We start from the raw sequence: 14,979 nt of genomic DNA on the forward strand, positions 1-14,979 counted from the left end.
GAATACTGTATTGCAACGCCGACTATATCACTCGGTTCGGTGTTGCAAAAAAATCGTTTTTTTCTATCACCCTCGGCCAAAAAGTGTTATACGATACAAATTTTGCAGCGCGAAACTGTTCGAATATCAGATTTTCCCAACACCGGTGTACTGCAAATGTGTTGTGATGTGTTGTAAATCTTCGAAATTTCTATCTCCATCTCAACCAGTGAACTTGCTCTTACATCCAGCGCTGTTCAGGTAATCTTGAATCGGACCCACACAATCTGTACGTTTGTTTACAGAATTTCCGGTCATGTAGATGTGGCACATTTCTAAAAAATCCTGATTTCTATGGTTTAATGTGCCATCAATTATTTTGTTGTATGAGATTTCGAATCCATGTTTATATTTTATACAGTATTCCATGAGAGCGGATTTTTGCATGAGTTTGTCTAACATGTTGGGGGGCTGTGTTGTAGTATGGGTTAACTATCTTGTCTAACTGGTTCATTAGGCTGTGTGCCATGGACCTAGTGAACATAGGTAATTCATATAATTCTCTTGGTCCATGGCAAACGTTCTCCAATTCAAACTCTCCAGAATAGATGCTTAAAAAATATTTATAGACTACCGTTGCTCTTTCCTACCCAACAGCTCTACACCTTAAGAGCCCATAACATTCTTCCATTAAAAGATCTTTGCGATTTACAAACTGTAATATATGTCTACGACAATTTACACACAAGTTTCAGTAATCAAAACATCCATTTTACAACGGGATTGCGTACTCATAACACTCGCCAGTCAGATTTTTTACAACGAAGCCGATCCGTGACATCCTTAGGTCAAAAAAGAATATCATTCATTGGTCCAACTAAGTACAATGCCTTGCCTAATGAAATAAAAACCATCAACAACCGTTCCACGTTCAAAATCAAAGTAATACAGCTATTAAAAGAAAAATTGAGTCGTTAAAAACCGATCGATCAGTGACCAGTTTTCTTCTTTTATAATTAATTTTTGTAGCAATTTAGTTTCTTTGTGTGTTCATTCTTTTTTTTTTTTTTATTAATTATTTAAATTATAATGTCTTATTTGATTAAATGTTTGCTTAGTAGTATTAATATCAAATAGTGGATCTCTTTAAAGGAAATCTGTTTTCCATTGAGATCCATGTAGTATTTAATTTAGTATTATCATTACATTTCCTCGCACTAAATTTAAACATTTCAGTTCTCAGCATGAGTAAAATTTTGCCCGCGTTTTTTATTAATTTTTGTTGCTGCCAGACATGCTGAGAACAGTAGCGTCCATTACCAGGGGGCTCTAATGAGCTTTTTGGTGTGGGGGAGTGTGGTGGGCCGCTACAAAAAAAAAAAAAAAAAAAAAAAAAAATTTCTCGAACAACTCACATTCGTCAGATCAGACTTGTAAACCATCGACATTTTCTCTGACAGTCGCACAGCCTGCTTTTATCAGTTTCATTGTTCGTGCCATCAAACGAAAGCGACCAAACACTTGCGGAACAGTCGACTACCATCAAACGACACGACATGCATTCTTCTTTGTGTGATTGTCGAACGAAATTTCGTGTCTTGGTACACAAGAGCGATAATTTGTTGGTCAAACGACCATAACACCCGACGGTTTACGCAGCAGAACTTACAGACTCAATAAGCAAATGCAATCTTTTTTACTCACTCCCTCCAGTGGATGGGTGATGTTTGGATGTGTTGGTCGAACAATGTGAAATGATTATTTACGCATGAGGGATGAAAGTCAAACGACTAACCACTACAAAGATCAAAATTTCATTTGACATTTTTTTTGCTCTCTAATCAAACGATTGCGCTCTCAATGATTGTCACGAACGATGTGTTGTGGAAATCTCCGAAAAAGTTCAAACGATGGTGACCACTTACAAGCCGTCAGATCTCGCTTCACTTGATCTAACTACTTCGCTCGTTGCGCTCCTGTTCGTCTCGTTTCTACCGGATTCGTAGCGAACACCTGTTATATAGGACAGTTGTCCTGTTTTTCACAACATGTCCAGCCCACCGAATTCACCTTCTCACTCCATTCTCATGCACTCCGCCAAAGATGGTTCTTAACACTCTTAGCTCGAATACTTCGAGTGAATGCAGGTTTTCCTCGAGCAATATCCATATCTCGTGCCCGTAGAGAACAACCGGTCTAATGAGCATCATGTACAGGTAACACTTCGTGCAAGGGCTAAGTGTTCTCGACCGCAATTCCTTGATGTGTCCATAGTAGGCACGACTTCCGCTGATCATCTCACGGATAGTGTCATTGTCTGCGGTCACCAGTGAGCCGAGATAGAAGAAGTTTTCGATTATCTCCAGCTCGTCACCGTCGATCGTAACCTTGTTATTACTGGACAATCGGGTTCAGTCGGTCTCGGATCCGTCTTCGTCTTGAACGTATTAATTATTAACCCAATCTTTCCTGCTTCGCGTTTCAGTTTGCGGTAGATCTCCTCCACCGCCGCAGATGATCTGCCGACTATGTCAATGGGGTCGGCAAATCAAATAAGTTGACTGGATCTGTTGAAAATCATGCCCCGCTTTTCGAATAACACCTTCTAGCGCCACGTTGAACATCATTCAGGATAGACCATCACCTTGTCGAAGCCCCCTGCGTGATTCGAATGAACTCGACAATTCACCCAAAATCCGCACACAGCACTGCGTTTCATCCATCGTTGCCTTGATCAGTCGGGTCTGCTTTCCGGAAAAGCCGTTCTCGTCCATGATTCTCCATAGATCTTCACGGTCGATCGTGTTGTATGCGACTTTGATAATGAATAGATGGTGCGTAGGAACTTGGTGATCCAACATTTCATAGATCTGGTCCGTTGCAGACCGCCCCCCCATGAAGCCGGCATGATGACTTCCCACGAATCTGTTTGCTTGTGGCGTTAGGCAGCGGAGTAGGATTCGTGAAAGCATTTTGTAAGCTGCATTTAGGGCAGTGATCGCTCGGTAGTTCTCCCAGTTCAATTTGTCGCCCTTCTTGTAGGTGGAGCATATTACCCCCTCCTTCCACTCCTTCGGTAGCTGTTTTGTGTTCCAGATCCAGGCCATCAACCGGTGTATGCAATCGGCCAACTTGTCCGGGCCCATTGTGATGAGTTTAGCTGCGATGCCATCCTTGTCAGCCGACTTGTTGAAATTCAACTGGCGAATAGCTTCCTTAACTACACTCATCGTTAGGGTGGCTCCTCTACGTCGTTGGCTACGCCGGCAATGTTGCTTTCTCCAACGTGCGCCGTTCAAGTGTTCATCGAAGTGCAGCTTCCACTTTTTAATCACCTCACGATTGTTTGTCAGGATGTCTCCGTCCTTATCTCGACGCGTTGTGCTTCTGATAGAACTTCCGTGTTTCCTGGAAACGATGCAGTTGCTCCAGCTTCTCGAGCTTCTCCCCTTCCAGGCGACGCCTTTTCTTCTGCAAAACCCGAACTAGCTACCTCTTCCGCGGTCGGTTATTATTCACGTTTCGACGGGTGCTTCTTGGCGTTCTCGTCGTCCATCATCCTCCTATTCTCCTCGTCGAACCAGTCACTTTGTCGAGTTCGTTCCACATGCCCGACGACATTATTCACATCGCTGTTGATGGTTATCTTGGTGATATCCCAAAAGTCCACGAGAGGGGCTTCGTCAAGCTCGCCCTCTGCCGGCAGCCTATAATGTGAATGTAAATACCATTCATATTCACGTGATGTAAATAAATTTCACGTATGAGAAGAGTGGACAATGAATAAAATTTTTGAACCCAATGGAATTTATAAAAAAGCATCTAGAAACTCTCATCTCTATTTTCATTTTTTATACTATTGTTAGTTAGCATTTGCCATAGCATAACATTCAAAAATCAGCTTGGCAAACAAAGTTGCAAAAAAATGCATTGTGATATTTCCCATGACCCATTTTAACCATCATGTCATGACCAATATATTGGAGATTTCAATGATCAATGACAGAATGGAAAATCTTTCTTTACCAAAATAATCATTCATAGCATGCTTTCATTTCGAAAAAATCTTAAACTAAAGACATGTGAGGAAAAGAATGGGTCACTAGTCGCAATTTTTGGCTCATGACTATGACATTATCCCGTCCCTGGTCTTGACCATTTTCTTGGTCAGCTAGTGCGCACTGAACGTTCCAATGGTTCGTTTGATTTCTTCCTCCTGGTCGACCTGAGCGTTAAAATCCCCGATGGCGGTTTTGATATCATGTTTTGGGCAGCGGTCGTATTCACGATCAAGCTGCACGTAGAATTCGTCTTAGCCTTCACTGGTTATTCCAAGCTGTGATCTGTGCACGTTGATGATGCTGATGTTGAAGAATCAGCTTTCAATTCACAATCGAGATATTCGTGGGACGATCAGCAACAAAACGATCACGCGTCCATGCATTTTCCCCATAACTAGAAAAACTGTTCCAAGCTCGTGTGTGTTGCCAAAACTCTGGTAGATGGTATGACCATCTCGAAATGATTATACCCTAGAGCGCTTCAAGCATACTACGCTACGATGTCAAATTTGCGACTCTTCAATTCGTTAGAGAGCACGTGGGTACTGCCCATGAAATTTAGAGTTCGGCAGTTTCATGTTCCAAGTTTCCAATCGTTCCTTTTCGTCGCGTGGGTCTTAGCCAGAGGCAGAGGTATGAAAAATTCATCGAATCCGATGTAAAACGAAAATCAAAGATGGAGCCAGAGGTATGAAGTATTCATCAAATCCCATGTAAAATCGAAAATCATAGATGGAACTCACGGACATCTGCTCAGGAAGCAACTGACTTGCCAACTGAGCTATATCACAAGCCCAACGGCGGAATGATTTCAGAACTTATCAAATGGTTTTACTAATCCTGTTAAAGAGTTAAGTTTTTGTAGGATATCTATTTGGATATTCTGGTTGATGAAAAGTTTCTGCCAGTTATCTATCTACTGTCAGCCACGAATTCCAATATATCTTGTTCGCAGTTAACGGTCGCGTTGCAACACATTCAACATCGCTCAGCAATTTCCACTATCAAACTTAGTCCGCTAAATTTCACTCGTTAATCCGCTGAAAGGAGGATGAGACATGGGGATACTAACACGACGTCTATCATACTTTTCCGACCCAAAACGGAATGATGGAACTGCCAGCCAAGTGAATGTGATGGATAACGTCCCCAAGCTGTGTGTCTCTCTTTCAGTGTAAGGATTATTCCTGCCTGAGTTTGTGTTTGTATTTGTGTAGCTACATCCAACACCATCACCAACCATAATGGCGATCCCAAATTTATGGTCCCCTCCTTCTCCTGTGCGTCAGGAGGTAAACATATTATGAGTATGTATGTGTGAGTGTGTAGATATGTATGTGTGAATGGTTTTTGCGACTCATCGCCGAGTTCGGTTATGCGTGGGAGGTTGTTCGCATATCATGCGACAAACGTGCGAAGACAAATTGATGTAGTTATAGTCACGGAATTGCAAATGAAGATTAAACTGTGCGTTCCACCGGCTAGGATTTTGTCAAAATGTGGTTGCACATATGTTATGTTGAGTAAATGACAGTCGGTTGGCCGCTTGAAATGCCTAGAGAAGATTTTCGGTATGCGGAATAATAAAAATTTAACTCAAATATTAACATACATGAGACATCATAAACCCGTTCAAACTCATGTGTTGCCTACACACAGGCGTTTTCTGCTGTTAATGGTATTTTTGGTAATAAATTTATAGGATGTTTCCCCAAAAATAATACAGCTTCTATGTGACATTCATTGTGCTGTTTTATTGCCTCGTGTCTTAATAATATGGAAATCTGAAAATTTTAACATATGAATAATATTTCAATTTTACAGTTAGTACAAAAAATATCAAGCTATCTCAATTATGAAAGGTCACGAACAAGAAAACTTATCTAAAACTAGGACATGTAACGTGAACTCTAATTGTTGAGATTTAATCTCTCTCAATTTCCCTCAAAGAACAACGACAGCAATAAGAAAGTACCTTACTTGTAGGTAACCTTATCCTCGAGCCCATTGCGGTGACGTGATTGGCACCTCAAGTTCGTATGTAACACATTATCTAACTGGTTTTCCGCCCACCTCCGTTGCTTTCTTTCTTCGGGAAATTGCGATAACGACCACCCACAGTGCCATAATCTTTGAAAGAATGTACGTATAGGTAGGTGTACAAGAACTTGTTCCAGGGCAAGGTCCATCGTCCAGTCAAAATCAAGGTTGTGAACCCATTTGTCGGTCGATTGCCAAAAGAAGGCACATGTACCACTTCTTTTTTGCCAATTATTCAGGTGACATTGAGCGCCATGGGGTTGAAAAAACATCTTTGGGCCCAATGTGAAAATCCCACCAGAAAATTGAAGTAACTTGTCGAATCGGGTGGCGGGTGGCCTTTCACATTTTCACCGGATCAAAATAAATCCCAGTCAACAGGTTCTCTTTCCCACGACACGGACGCCTGAGGAAAAAGTAAAATCGGAGAGCCGAGCGCGGACAGAAAAAAGAAAATCAAGAGCAGCTGTAGAGAGCCACCCACTCATTTTGTCAATGTGAAATCCAAAAGCTCCCTCCGGTAAGGTGAGGTGAGAAATTTCCAATCGAATCGACAGACGACAGTGTTTCCATTCGAGCTCGGAAAATTGTCTCAGAAAGATTTCGAAACAATCAACTTCAAAGGTGATGAATTTATCAAAGATATTTCCTGCTGGGTACACCGAATTCATTCAATCAAATCCCTTTGCCAGATCCAATAGAAATACTCCCACACAGCTGGCTGGGAATCCACGAACAATCGGAGGAAGCCCACAAGTAGATTAAATGATGCCAAACGGGGCGACAGCTTCTGAGTAGAGTTTCAAATTTGATTAATGATCCTTAATGGACTGTCTTCGAAATAAAGTGGTCCCATCTAATCGAGGACGATTTGATTGAGCGCGTGGGATCAATTGGAGTTGAGGTTCAGTCATGTGCTCTTAATCAAAATTACAACCGTTTAAAATGAGCCGCATTTTCAATATCAGGTTAAAGTTTAGGCTTGAGAACTGACTTAAATCCGCTGTTTTTTTCAATGGCGTGTGAAAATCATAAACACTTTTTAAACATTTTGAAGGCTGACCAGAATCAACTACAGATCAAATTACATAATTTGGTTCAAGTAAGGAAAAATTGATAAAAACTGAGATAAGCTTCGGGAACGAATTCTTGACTGCAAAACATCATGTACTGTTTAAATCATAATTCTATTCGACTATTTTCTTATGTTTTTGTCTCTGTAATAATACCTACACTACTTACAGGAAACCACGTTATGTTTGGGTTTAGAGGCAAGCACTTATAGCCCTTTGCACTTTGCGACCAACCCAAACATGATTTCCAGAAAGAATTGTTTTTTCATTGTGACCGAAAAAATAAATAAAATATTGTAATTTACTTTTCTGCAGAATGCAGCACTAAATTGAACCGGTTGAAGCGGTTATATAGTACTGGAAAAAACGTTTCTGGAAAATTAGTTCCATTTTTTTGAGTTAAAATGATTTGAAAAATAGAATTTAAATGTCTTTTGATAAAACAAAATATATTAAAGAAAACTACAACACTTTATTAATGAATTAAATGTTATCAACATTTTTTCTATAAGTAAAATAGGTAATTTTCATATAAAAAGTGTATTTTCAATCATTCAAATCTTTACTATTTCCACCGATTTCCCCGCTAATTTCAAATGCAAATGGTTTCGCTTATCATCAAAAATAATCACAACATAGGGGGTGTTGCGAAAATGTGCACTTTTCGATAGACGAGCCTTCAAAAATTGCCAATAAAATAGACTAAATGCTTTCTATAGGACTTCAGCAACATCTAAACCCATCATAATGTATGAGACAATTGTAGATCGTGGCTTGTTACAACTTTGTTTCAAAGACAGCGAACCATTTTATCCAACCTACAACGTTTCAGGTTCAAAAAACTGTTTTTCAAAGAGATTATTTTTACTTTGTCTGTAACTCCTGAGGGTGATGTGATAGGACTTTAACATATTCAACAAACTTATGTATTTTGATCAGATAAACAACTTTGTCGAAGACGTCAAAGCCGTAATTTGAAGAACAAAAAAGTTAGCATTTTTATATCGCTATTAGTGGACCCCTCGGCAAAAATTTTGATAATAAAATATGCTCTATGTAAAACTGAACAATGTTGCTGAAGACATCAAATGTCTATCTGTTCATCCCTGGGAGCTATTAATTTCGTACAGCTAGATTGATGTTCTGCACCACTGTGCAATGAGTGGATCACAAATTCCTTATTTCTGGTCACTATTATATTAAGTGTGCAGAGGTTTGGGACTTATCAAAAGGTTGAAAAGTACAATATTTATATTTGTACGAGGTAATTGGGTTACCATTGAAAAACTTTTCGTTAATTTACTGTCGAAAATATACTCATAATGAAATTTAATAGATGATACCTTGCACGAATTATTTGAAAATTATCGCGATGAAAAATCGTTATTTGAAGAGATTGATTTAAAGTTAATAAATACTAGGTGGATCATAAAGTCTCTTTACGTACTTTAGCAGCAGAGTACATTCCCCGTCAAAACAGCAAAAAATAAATTTATACAAAAATTCATTGACTCTTACCAAAATTAATATTTATGTTTTCTTACCCATATCAACAAGATCAAAACACGTAAATGTGAAAAATTTGTTTGTGGCGAAAGGGCATAAGTGAATTTATTTGGTGGCAAAGAAGTATAATTGCAAAAATACATTGTTTTTTTTTTGGAAAATGTTGTAAAATGCTTTGTTTTCATTTTAGTAGATCATTCTGTTGTAAAAGGTAATAAAATATCTATGGAATTTGCTGGAACACAAAGAAGTTGTGCTTTTTCCTCGAAATCAGCCGGGCCAGACTGTTCCCAGATTTTATATTTAATATCCGGACAAACCCGAGTAACCGGGCAATCTGGCAACCTTACTTATTCCCCTTTGGCTCCAAGGGCCTCAATTGATTCAAATGCCTTGCACTAATTTTAATGATCAGCCAATTTTTTTTTCAAATAAAACTTGATTTGAGGCCAGCGTTAATATGTACATTTTGAGTTATTCTGAGAAGCAATTGAGCTTACGGGAAGTTATAAAACTCTAAGGAAATTTAATGTTTTTGTTTTTTTTTTCTTTAAAAGGTAACAAATCTTGTTATTCAAGAACTTGTTCCTGTGCAATCGCGTTTTTTTTTGTATGAGGGATGATAATAATTTCTAAAAACCAAAAACAATATTGAGGATAATGAGGGGAGGATGGGGATACTTGATCCTTTTTTCTTATTTTCATAATATCTTTTTTGGAAAATTTAGCAACTCGCCGTCTTTTGCTTTTTCTGACAGCGTGTAATTTCAAGTAAATATGCTCCAAAAGTTAGAACGATATATAAACTCGTAGATAAGCTAAAAGCATTTTCGTGAGACTAAAAAAATTGTGATATTTTTTAAGTTATAGGAGACTTGATCCTTTACTAAAGAAGACTTGAATAAGGGCCCTGACCATAGGCAAAAATCTAATAAGATCCGAAGATAAAAAGTCCGTTGAATATTTCTTGCCATATTAGTTCTCATTTCACAGTTTGTACGTATCAGACAAAGAGTATTATAAAAGTTTGACTTCTACCCTAGAGTCATTGCATACCTTTAGGCGCAATTTTCTAGTTTTTGTATAAATACAGTATTTTTAGCCCTTTTTAACAGATAATTACTTGAAAAACGTTAGTTATTGGTCAGATATTAGAAGTTTCATGATAACCAATGATCACGATCCATTCAGTTGAAAAATACATCTTTTTGGACTCTAGGGATCAATTAGAAAATTTCTTCTTCAAAAAAATTAAAGTTTACTATTGCTTTGAAAATATGGCATTATGAAGGTCATATGATACTCTTACGATTGATATCTATATATAAAAAAAATGTTTGTCTGTCTGTCTGTTCGCTACAGACTCGGAAAATACTGAACCGATCATCGTGAAAATTGGTATCTGAGGGTTTTGGGGTCGGAGATGGTTTCTATAACACTTACAAACCTCTCCGACTAAATGGAGGAAGGGGGGCTCCCATACAAAATTAATAAAAAAATTTACACAATTCGAACTATTCTCAGGAGCTACTGAACCGGTCAACGTAACACTTGGTGTATAGCCATTTTGAAGACCGGGTATGATTTCTATGATACTTTCAAACCTCTCCAAATGCAAGAAAAGGGTGCTCCCATACAAATTTTACTAAAATTTTACACAATTCGAACAATTTTCGGGAGCTTCTCAACCGACCAACGTGAAATTTGGTGTGAAGTCGTTTTCAAGACCGGAAATGGTTTTATTAATACTTTCAAACCCTTCCAAATCTAAAACGGGGGGGGCTTCCATACAAAAATTAACAAGAATTGACAAAATTTTAGCAATCTTCTAAGATTTTTGTTAAAAATTGATAAACGTAAGTGCTTTGTTATTATGAGATGATTTTTTGAATGAAAAAAAAATAGACGTTTCCCGTTTTCATAGATGAAGACGCTCATATTCAATAAATAAAAAAAACATATAACTAAAAAACCCAAGGCTTAGTGTTTTTTAAAAAGTTCAGCAAACTTTTTTATTACGTTCAAAATTGCCTATATTTGAATACTCCTCTCGCTTAAAAAAAAGGAGCGATTTTATTTATTTGAAGTGTTTATTTATCAAATTTATGATCCCTTCTATTTTTTTTTCTAAAGGTCATCAACCTACTAACCACTGACCATACTGACTGGACACTCGATTGCGTTTGTTGGATAGTTTTTACCAACAGTACGCAATATCGATTCCAGAGTGCGCTAAACAGGTACATTTTTCCTACAGGGCATTTGTATTGGAAAAATGGTAGGTTCGCCACCTACCGTCGGTATTGGGAACCTGCAAAATTTGACAAAAAAATTAGCCAGAAAATGATTGATTTTTTTCTAAGTGTTCTGTCAGCTACAACCTTCAAGCACTGACCATACTGACTGGACACTCGATTTCGTTTTCTGGATAATTTTTCCAACAGTACGCAATATCGATTCCAGAGTGCGCATCGATCGATTTGAAGAAATGCTATCCCAGTTTGAAATGCCACCCAACTTAAAAAAACAGGCAATTTCTACGATAAAATCGGGCGTAACAGGTACATTTTTTCTACGGGGCATTTTTTGTCACATTTTTAAGGTTCGCCACCTGCCGTCGGTATTGCGAACCTACAAAATCTGACAAAATAAATTAGACAGAAAATGGTTGAATTTTTGTTTTAAGTGTCATGTCAGTGTGATCAGTGCTTCAAGTAACGTTGAAACTCAAGAAAATTTAGATTATCAAATGCCATGGAAAATAGTTCGCAAATGAATTTTGTTGAAATTAAATTTGATAATTTAATTTTAACTCGTTGAACAACCTGTTTGAAGACTTCGAAATGATTTCACTTATTTTTAAGCAGATTTAGAAAACTACTGTAAAAGTTTTCAAAACAACTTTAAAATTTCAAATGAAAAGAAGTTGCGACTAGTTTATGTCATCTCACGTGAGAACTGAAAACTCGCGTTAGAAATGTTAGTTTTTTAGCAATGAAATTTAGTCAATAAAAATTTTATAAATATAATTAATTTGACAATTCATTAAAACATCTTTTAATGCAAAATTGATCATATAGAAGATAAAAAACTCAATAAAAGATTGAAGCGGAAATTGGGTTTTTGAAAAATTTGACGTTTCAGCAAAAAACTTGTCTTGGCGTGGATTTTTCGCCAATTTCACCTAATTTTTTAAACAATCGAAGTGATTATTCAAAATGGTTGATGTTGGGTTATTATTTTTGCTCATTCTCTTGACTGCCTCGAATAGTGAATATCAGTCATCTAGCTACGACCTTCTGAATGCGTTTAAAAAGTATTCAATTAATTAATTTGTTTCAGACTTATTAAAACTTCTTATGCAAGACACTTTTGAAAGCAGGATTTTGGACGTTTTTAATATTTTGAGATTTGGGTTTGAAATGATTTTATGAAATTCGAATTCAAAATTTCCCATTTAAAATTGTTTACGAGTTGTCAAAACTTTATTTGGTCATGAAATGAAATGCATTGAGTTTAAAGTGATTTAAGATTAAATTCAGCCGTAGACAGCTAGTTTTCTCTACATGTTAGTCAAAACTAAATTCATCTACCATTTTGGATCATGTAATAAAATTCGATTCGGAAAATTCTCACCGGGGCGAGGAAGGGGAGCTTAACCGGGTGGCCCAGAATTGTACTATGTCTGGGATGTTGGGGGCTCAATCTTCAAATGATAGCTTAGGGTGTAAGAAACAATATTTTATATGGGGGCGACTCAGAAAAATGATGTTTAGAGGTCGCACTGGTTTCAATCAGCAGAAACAACCATGACTAGTTTCTATTTCAAATTTTTATTTTAAATTTTTTTAGTGGTTGTAGCCATAACACATTCACCAAACCGTCACCCATGTATGGGTGACTCGACCTTCAATCAATAAAAAAAAATCTAGAAACTTGGAATGGTTCTTTCTGGTGATTAAAGGATCGGTAAAGGATAAAACAAAATTTGATATCAGGAGTTTATTTGGTTCTTAGATTACTCGAAACTCATCAACATCATAATATAGAGCAATTCTTAGCGAAAATTTGAAAATTGTGACTTTTTTCCACTGTGAAACTTGAATTACTTTGAAACGACAATTCATAGCTATACACTTCCTTCTGCAAAGTTGCACATCATAACGTCGCGCATCTTTTGAATTCAATATTGATTAAAATTTTTAATCCAAAGTACACTTTTCTGTTAATTTTAATTATTTTTTCTTACAAAAATTCATAGTTTTGCGTTATTCAAAAAATCATACATACAAATTGAGAGTCCAAAACAGTTCCAATAAATTTTTAGTTTAAAACTTACATTATGAAGAAAATTTAAAAAATATTAGTGACCCATGTTTGATACTTTTTCGGGATATGAAAATGTTATAAGGACAAAATGTCAAAAAAATGGCCTTTTTCCAAAAATCGAACCAGTGCGACCTCTGAACATAATTTTTCTGAGTCGTCGCCATATAAAATATTGTTTCTTACACCCTAAGCTATCATTTGAAGGTTGAGCCCCCAACATCCCAGACATAGTACAATTCTGGGCCACCCTATTAACCACACAACCCCCTTCCTACAACTCTGTTCGCATGGTCTTGACCGTCTTGATGTAATTCAAATTCTGAGCAAAACATTTTCTGGCAAATTTGTAATCTCTAATCTAAGACTACCACTGATTTACCTTACTTCATAGGCAGATAAAAAATAACATATTTAATTGGTTGAACAACATATGACTACCTAAAACACTGGTTTTTCTCCCTCCGTAAGGATATCACATCCAAAAAAGCGCCTAATTTGTCACGTATATGGTTTCAAAATTGAATTTTCCACCGAAACCCTTGGGAGTTTAACCGGTGCGGTGCCAACAAATCATCCAACCATATAGCACGACGACAGGAAACCCTCAGGTTGCGTAACGAACGAAATGTAATTAATTCGTCTCCAATTTTCTTTCCGTTTGGTCCGGATTTTCAGATACTCAGACGGCGAGGAAGCAGCATCACAACCGGGCATCGACAACCGAGAGAAGAAGTATAGCAGCGAAACTAATACCCAGAGTACCCATCACTACTTGTAGTAACTCAGCAATCTTGTAGTAGGTAGTAGGCAGTAGTCCTCTGACATCCATCTGGAGCACAAATTGACCCAAAAGACCGTGACGGAAGTCAGTTTTGCGCTCCTCACTTGAGCTGCGAGTCGTCCACCCACCATCATCATCCAACTGGCTGACTGGCTGACTGGCTGGGAATCGAGAAAGGAGGATTGACGCAGCTAGGACCCCCCCAGGAAAAATTGGAGGACGCAAGGGGCGAAAAACTTTAAAGTGATGTAATAAAAGCACAATGTCAAATATTGACTTATCGACGACAGTGGAAGAAGCATGGACAAATACAAATATTTCGAGCGCTTCGAAGGTGGGTGGTGGTTGTGGTCGGAGGAGCAGGAGGAGAAAGGCAAGGGCGTGGGAGGCAAAGGTACCGCAACTGCTGGTGCTGGGCCTGGTCACCGTTGTCCTGCTGGGAGGAGGACAAGGAGGAGGAACCAGCTCTAATGGACCACTGGCAGGTGTCTCGGCCGAGGGCAATATCGGTAAGTAGCTGAAGGATGTATTAGATTTGCGAGATGTTGCTCAGCGATTGAGCTTTCGAATGATGCTTTCGCGATAATGGAATAAGCCTATTAATATTAACTGGGAGTTATGATCGATCTGTCAACGCTAAGGGAAGTTTAAATTCCAATATTGTCTTCATGGGATGAGGACAAAGTTTAGGGTTTAGGGTTGCCACAATTTTTCCATCGAAAAGCTGTACAGGGGCGTGAAAGTAACGCAGTATCAAAAACAGTTATCAAGATTCGAACGATGCTTATGTATGAGAGTACATACAAAACTATGATTTATGGAAAACTTTCTTTACCTTTAACCTTTTATCCTAACTTATTCAATTATTATAAATGTTCAATTTCATCTACACGTCCTTTAATTCTTTGTGCTAGTGAATCAATTTTCATGAACATCATCTTAAAATTGTTCGAGTTGGGTCCCATTTTCGACATGACCCATTTGGCAGCCACCCTAGCGATGGTGTTACATAGAATTCGGTTCACTTTTTTAATGCAAGAAGAAGAGATTATTTTGTACGGGGGTTTCCTCCAAAAAAACATGAGATGTCAACATCATTCAAAAGTAACCACTTTAAAATTAGAGCTACAGCTAAAGTTTCGAAATGCAAAATAAACATGATTTCAATTTTTTAAACTGATAGGGCTTGTGAAATAGCTCAGTTGGCAAG

General features: G+C 37.7%; 1 protein-coding gene across 6 annotated transcripts in view; it reads left to right on the forward strand.

Annotated features, from left to right (window-relative positions):
* Window positions 1-14,979, forward strand: part of LOC129748752 (receptor-type tyrosine-protein phosphatase-like N) — a 128,895-nt gene that overhangs the window by 20,876 nt on the left and 93,040 nt on the right. For all 6 annotated transcript variants that reach the window (XM_055743484.1, XM_055743483.1, XM_055743482.1 and 3 more), the window contains one exon: window positions 13,664-14,278. In XM_055743484.1, the coding sequence (XP_055599459.1) occupies window positions 14,032-14,278 (247 nt within the window). In that variant the 5' untranslated portion in view covers window positions 13,664-14,031. The remainder of the gene's footprint in view (window positions 1-13,663; window positions 14,279-14,979) is intronic.

The sequence above is a fragment of the Uranotaenia lowii genome, chromosome 2, assembly GCF_029784155.1.
Source record: "Uranotaenia lowii strain MFRU-FL chromosome 2, ASM2978415v1, whole genome shotgun sequence".
Lineage (NCBI taxonomy): Eukaryota > Metazoa > Arthropoda > Insecta > Diptera > Culicidae > Uranotaenia > Uranotaenia lowii.